At 37.1% G+C, this 6,376-nt stretch overlaps 1 protein-coding gene across 2 annotated transcripts; it reads left to right on the top strand.

The window, feature by feature from the left end:
- Positions 1 to 2,963: 2,963 nt before the first annotated feature.
- LOC113078069 (neuropeptides B/W receptor type 2-like) lies at positions 2,964 to 5,811 on the top strand. 2 transcript variants are annotated; one of them, XM_026250361.1, is made up of 2 exons: positions 2,964 to 3,236; positions 3,433 to 5,811. In XM_026250361.1, the coding sequence occupies exon 2, from the start codon at positions 3,606 to 3,608 to the stop codon at positions 4,623 to 4,625; it is 1,020 nt and encodes a 339-aa protein (XP_026106146.1). In that variant the 5' UTR covers positions 2,964 to 3,236; positions 3,433 to 3,605; the 3' UTR covers positions 4,626 to 5,811. The 2 variants fall into 2 exon arrangements, with proteins under 2 accessions (XP_026106146.1, XP_026106145.1); XM_026250360.1 differs by having other exon boundaries at positions 3,447 to 5,811.
- The last annotated feature ends 565 nt before the right edge of the window (positions 5,812 to 6,376 follow it).

Below are 6,376 nucleotides of genomic sequence, written 5' to 3' on the forward strand. Positions count from 1 at the left end.
CATTGTTTGTCATGTGTATGACCAAATGGCTTTGCCTTTGTTTATGTTGGCCATGTGCTCCCTTTCATCCTCCCCCCTTGTTTCACATTACCACGCTCCCTTGTTAAGTCCTTGTTTAGTGCTCCTTACTTGATTGTTCTCACCCTGTGTCTATGTGATTTACTCCCTATTTATTGTGCCTATTTTCATCTTGTGTGTGCAGTGTGTTAGTATTTTATTGCCTTTCTAGCTAGTCTTTGCTAAATATAGTTTTATCTTTGTCTGTTAAGATCTGGTATTTATTAGTCAAAAGTTAATTTTGTCATTGTTTTTACTCTAGTTTCAGGTTTAGCAAGGGCTCCTAGCTTGGGAATGGCCCAAACCTAGAGTACCCCTCTCCCTGTATAAGTGTAAAATGAACTCGAAGTGAGGAGATGGGGTGGAGGAGAGTTTGCTGATAAACTGGCAATGGATAGAGGTAAGTCAGGTGTATTTATACTATGGTGTTGATTAACTTGATTGGGCTCCACCGGTGTTTGATTAGGCTAAGTATCTGACGCGCTCCTCCCAAACCTTGTTAATAAAACATTATTTGAACACCCAGCCAATCAATGGACTCCCACATGCTCTTGTGTACAGTATAAAGTGCAGCTTGCTGCACTAAATAGGTGGACCTATCCATTAGGCAAAGCTTAGTGGCCACCTTGGGCCCCCTGAAAAGCTTTTCATATATGAGATGTGCATTAACTGTGGAAATGTGAACAGTTGCTGTTTACTGTGTTTAGTACCAATTGAATGTGTTTCTTGTGTATCTTGATGGTCGCATATGAAAATATTATGCATCTGAAGCTGTTATAAAATATTTAGCAACTGTGCATATTATTTTTTTATTGTTTAAAATGTGGATGACTCAGTTTTTGAGAAGGCCCCAAGTAGAGAACACGTATGCAGTTACTTTTTTTAATTGATATCCTTTGGTGTAATGCAATGTAAAACTGCAATGTACACTCACCTAAAGGATTATTAGGAACAGCATACTAATACTGTGTTTGACCCCCTTTCGCCTTCAGAGCTGCCTTAATTCTACGTGGCATTGATTCAACAAGGTGCTGGAAGTATTCTTCAGAAATGTTGGCCCACATTGATAGCATCTTGCAGTTGACGGAGATTTGTGGGATGCACATCCAGGGTCATAAAGGGATGGACATGGTCAGAAACAATGCTCAGGTAGGCCGTGGCATTTAAACGTTGCCCGATTGGCACTAAGGGGCTTAAAGTGTGCCAAGAAAATATCCCCCACACCATTACACCACCACCACCAGCCTGCACAGGTTGCCAGCTGTGGAGAAACACATGAGTATTTAATTTGGAAGGTGGCAACTGGAAGGGGTCAGAGTATCAATCTGGTAACCTGCATGTGCATCAAGTCTATGGAGGAGGAGCTAGGTGAAAAAAAAAAAAAAAACTCTCCAATATTTTGAATTTGGACTGCAATACCTAGTTCAAACACTCTGTGTCAATCCTACACGCAGCACTTAATCATTTAAATTAAATGTATTTTAAAGTTTTAAAGTCAGCCTTTGAAGAGTATAGGAAATTGCGCTGAGCACAGGTACACAGGCCTAAGACTTTTTCACAGCGAAGTGAAAATTTGAATCACAACTATAAATCCCTATGGAGCTATTATAAGACCAGGTGGAATTATTTTATTTAACACAAATAATTTAAACTAGTTTGAAGCCAAATTGGAGAAACACTGTGTGCAATGAGACCATCAGAAGGCCTTTCCTTCTACACATCGCCATCATTTACCATGGATTTACCGTTGTAACACTCACTACACCAAGGAATTGTGGCAAAAATGTGGAATCTTCACAGTAAATTTCAGTAGAGGATGATAATTATAGTTTATATATATATATATATATATATATATATATATATATATATATATATATATATATATATATATATATATATATATACTGTATATATATATATATATATATATATATATATATATATATATACTGTATATATATATATATATATATATATATATATATATATATATATATATATATATATATATATATACTGTATATATATATATATATATATATATATATATATATATATATATATACTGTATATATATATATATATATATATTAAGCTACAGCATGTTTGCAGTTATTGAATGTTTTTTAGACTATTATTTTTCATACAAATAGGCTACCTTAAAGTATACAGTTATATGTTTACCATGGTATTGAGGTGCTATATGTGTGGTTTAAACTGTCTTTATCATGATTTAAATGTATGCTTCTATGGGAGACCAATGCTTAATAATAATAATAATAATATTGATGATAAACCTTGGTCAGAATAAATTAAACCATAGGTTGCTACAATGTTTTACAGATGTTTCAGATTTGATAATAAAAAAAATAAATAAAAAAAACTTTGCATCCTAGCTCAAGCTGCTAAATGTGCATTTCTAAGAGACAAAAAGTGATAATATTATCAGGCAACCCAAACCTGTTCTTGATTTGAAACAATATCACTCATTATGGAATGCAGAAACAAATAAATTAATTTTTTCTGTTTATTTTGTAGAGGAAAATTAATAGTCTGGTTTCTACAACTTACACTTTAGAGCAAAAATATTGCTTTAAACTTGAAAGAATTCAAATTCAAAATATTTGTGATACTTATCGATAGGTACCGATACTGTATGAAAAATGTATCGTGATAATCGTGAAAATTGTTCTGGCCATATCACCAAGTCCTACATCTAACTCATCCTTTTCCTGATAAACTGATTTTCAGACAAAAATATTCCCTTGTTTCTAATATATATTTACATAGTCATAAAGAAAAAAAAAAACATGCTGAGCATCTTCATCTTGTGAAAAGCAAGCTTCTGTTTTACGAGTTAATGTTTAGCAAAAATTGTATTTGGGGGTGAACTGTTCCATCAATTAAATCTCAATAGGTGCTTATTTTGTTATACATGTATAGCATAAATAAACTGTTTGAAATAGTTCACTAAAGGACATGTCAACTCCCCACACATAAACGATCAAAAAAGAATGCGTGACTCATTCCGATCCGCGAGAGGATGGAGAAAGAGGAGAGCTCGCGGTAGAATGTGACGTCACCAGTCGCACTTCTTTCCTTCTCGTTGGGAAAGCGCGAGCTGCGCTGCCTGGCGCAAAGAGGAGACAGCGCACGGAGAAAGAATACCCTACACGGTAAGACCACGCACCTTTCACCGCTAGCTGTTGTTTCTTTACATTTAATAAGTAGGCTAATATTAGCAGTTTGTAAATAAACAATCTGCCGTTTTAGACTCTTTATTCTTTGCTGCTAAATTAAACTGCTATATTATAAGTTGTGTAAACAATGCGCAGATGTTCCAAGTTTTTCAGCGTGCATTTGTTTGAATAGTCTGTTTTCTGCAGGATTTCCAATGTTTTAAATCACACACTCTCAGATCTCGTGATGTGCAAAGAGACAGATGAAAGACATCGACCACCTAAGACTCGTGGAGAGATCTGCGAAAGCGAGAGCGCAGCTTTATAAAGTCAAGCACTTATCCCTGGAGGCTCAGCTGTCACACTATGGAGAACATCACGAGCCCCTTCATCCCAAACCCGACGTGCAACTATAGCATGGACTTATACTATCACAGCTCTGCAAACCGGAGCGATCTGAACTGCACGCCGCCGGCTGACTTCTTCTTTTACGCAGATCTGTACGTGGTTCTCCCGGTCATTTACTCCGTGATATGTGCCGTAGGTCTGACGGGCAACACGGCGGTCATATATGTGATCCTCAAAGCACCCAAAATGAAGACGGTGACCAATATGTTCATTCTGAACTTGGCGATCGCCGACGACCTCTTCACTTTAGTGCTGCCCATCAACATAGCGGAGCATCTGTTGCACTACTGGCCGTTCGGCGAGGTGCTGTGCAAAATCATTTTAAGCATCGACCACTACAACATCTTCTCGAGCATCTACTTTCTGACTGTTATGAGTGTGGACCGGTACCTGGTGGTGCTGTCGACCGTGCGCTCCAAGCGCATGCCGTACCGCACATACCGGGCAGCCAAGATAGTGAGCCTGTGCGTGTGGCTGCTGGTGATCCTCATTGTCATGCCGTTCACCGTGTTCGCTGGAGTCTACATCAGTCCCGACGACACCGAGAGAAAAAGCTGTGTCCTAAGTTTCCCCAGTCCTGAAAGTTTATGGTTCAAAGCGAGCCGGATTTACACCCTTATACTGGGCTTTGCCATTCCGGTGTCTACAATTTGCATTCTTTACACCATGATGCTGTACAGATTAAGAAACATGCGCTTGAACTCCAACGCCAAAGCGCTGGACAAAGCCAAGAAGAAGGTGACTATCATGGTGTTTATCGTACTGGCCGTGTGCCTGTTCTGCTGGACGCCCTTTCACCTCAGCACCATCGTCGCGCTGACCACAGACCTGCGGACCACACCGCTTCTCATCGGCATCTCCTACTTCATTACCAGCCTGAGCTACGCCAACTCCTGTCTGAACCCGTTCCTCTACGCCTTCCTGGACGACAGCTTCAGAAAAGCCTTCAAGAAGATGTTAGAATGTAGACCTGCTTGAATGTAAAGCACTTTGAGGAAACGAATGTCACAGAGAAAGTGAACTCCAGGTGGATTCCAGGATTTGAATTGAGGCAGCAAACAGAATGCAATTAAGGCGTTTAGCTATAGGAATTTGATTTAATTAGAAACTAAATTATTTTACGTAGTAGAATATATATGACTGCAATCAGCCTAGTTTTTAATTGGGAAAGAACAGTCATGCCAAATTTTATTTTGCTTAACAAGCCTTGTATGGCAGTTAAAAGGTAAATATTTAACATACATTTAAACATAATGTATTAAAATATGAAACGTATTTGAGCACATATACAGTTATATTTACATTAAATATGTAAATTATTTAATTATAAATGAAAAATATTGCCATTCCGATTCAATATTGTTTAGTTTGTCACATTCAAATTTACATTCATAGACTGAAAGCTTCCTATTTATAAAATTATGAATTTCGTCCAAACCTGATTAAAATTGCAGTTATGATCATAACTGATTATTGACAGGGTCTCAAAATGTAGTGAGAAGCCCATATTGACATTTTATTATTAAACTCATTGTCATTCTATTTCAAATTCCATTTCAAAATCCTATAGTTTGTTGCCAAATTCACACTCAATTTTCATTTTGATGCCTTACTCTGATTAAAATAGTTATGTTCACTATGTCCACAACTTCAGGCTCACATATCCCTGTGTGTATTCCAATAATATAGGAAAACGTTTTCCTGAGATATACCAAATTCTAATTTGAGAGTTTGTCTCCCTCTTGTGCTCTCTTTAATGAAATATTGAAGATTACGTATTTTTGAAATGTGCTTCAACACGTATATGTCTGGCCGCAGTGCCCTGGAAACTTTAATGAGGAATTACAAAATGTGGTATCAGTGCTGACGTAGGATGACATCATGTGTTTCTCAAAGAGCAGGGGTTTATCTGTATATATGTATATTTGTATAGACCTGCTTTTGTCAAATGAAACGTCACCGCATCCTGTCTAGCAGCATTTCATCTTAACATCAAATTTGAGACAGTTATGTAAATGTGCATTCCCCTTTCATTTAAATTAATGAATATAAATGTAAAACGTTTTTGTGTATTTCTAGAGATGTTGGTCATGCAGATCAACACAGTAAAACATACGTTACAAAGGATTTTAAATACATGTTGTAAATAAAATGGAATAAATCAGTTGTCTTTCATTTAGTCTCATGCAGATGTAAAAAACTAATAGGGCTACCCTACTGCCTGCTACCCCGGGACAACAGCAACGGCCCAAAGTTTTAAATTAAGCATCATCTAACTCTCTTTTCTACCTCAGGATATTCATGATATTAGAAACCATTATAGTGTTAGTGTGCGTGTGTGTGTGTTGATATTAGAAACCATTATAGTGTTAGTGTGTGTGCGTGCGTGCGTGTGTGTGTGCGTGTGTGTGTGTGTGTGTGTGCGCAGTTAATTTCCCAGAACTGTCTTTTAAGGGCCCTTTTGGTGAACATTAAACCAATGATGTATAAAACTTTGCAGTAACAATTTTATTGGGAATAATAATACAAATTAAATGTGGTGTAAGCCTCCATGACTAAACCTCATATATATATATATATATATATATATATATATATAATTATTTTGTGTGGTACAAAAACAGCCCATATCAAGTTCTGTCTGATGTTCTTTCCATTCGCCATCAGGTGGTCTGGAACAGTGACTGATAACAGAATTTGTGCGCTTTCTTGGATAGCCACATAAAGCA

This window comes from Carassius auratus, unplaced genomic scaffold, assembly GCF_003368295.1.
Source record: "Carassius auratus strain Wakin unplaced genomic scaffold, ASM336829v1 scaf_tig00024134, whole genome shotgun sequence".
NCBI classification, from domain to species: domain Eukaryota; kingdom Metazoa; phylum Chordata; class Actinopteri; order Cypriniformes; family Cyprinidae; genus Carassius; species Carassius auratus.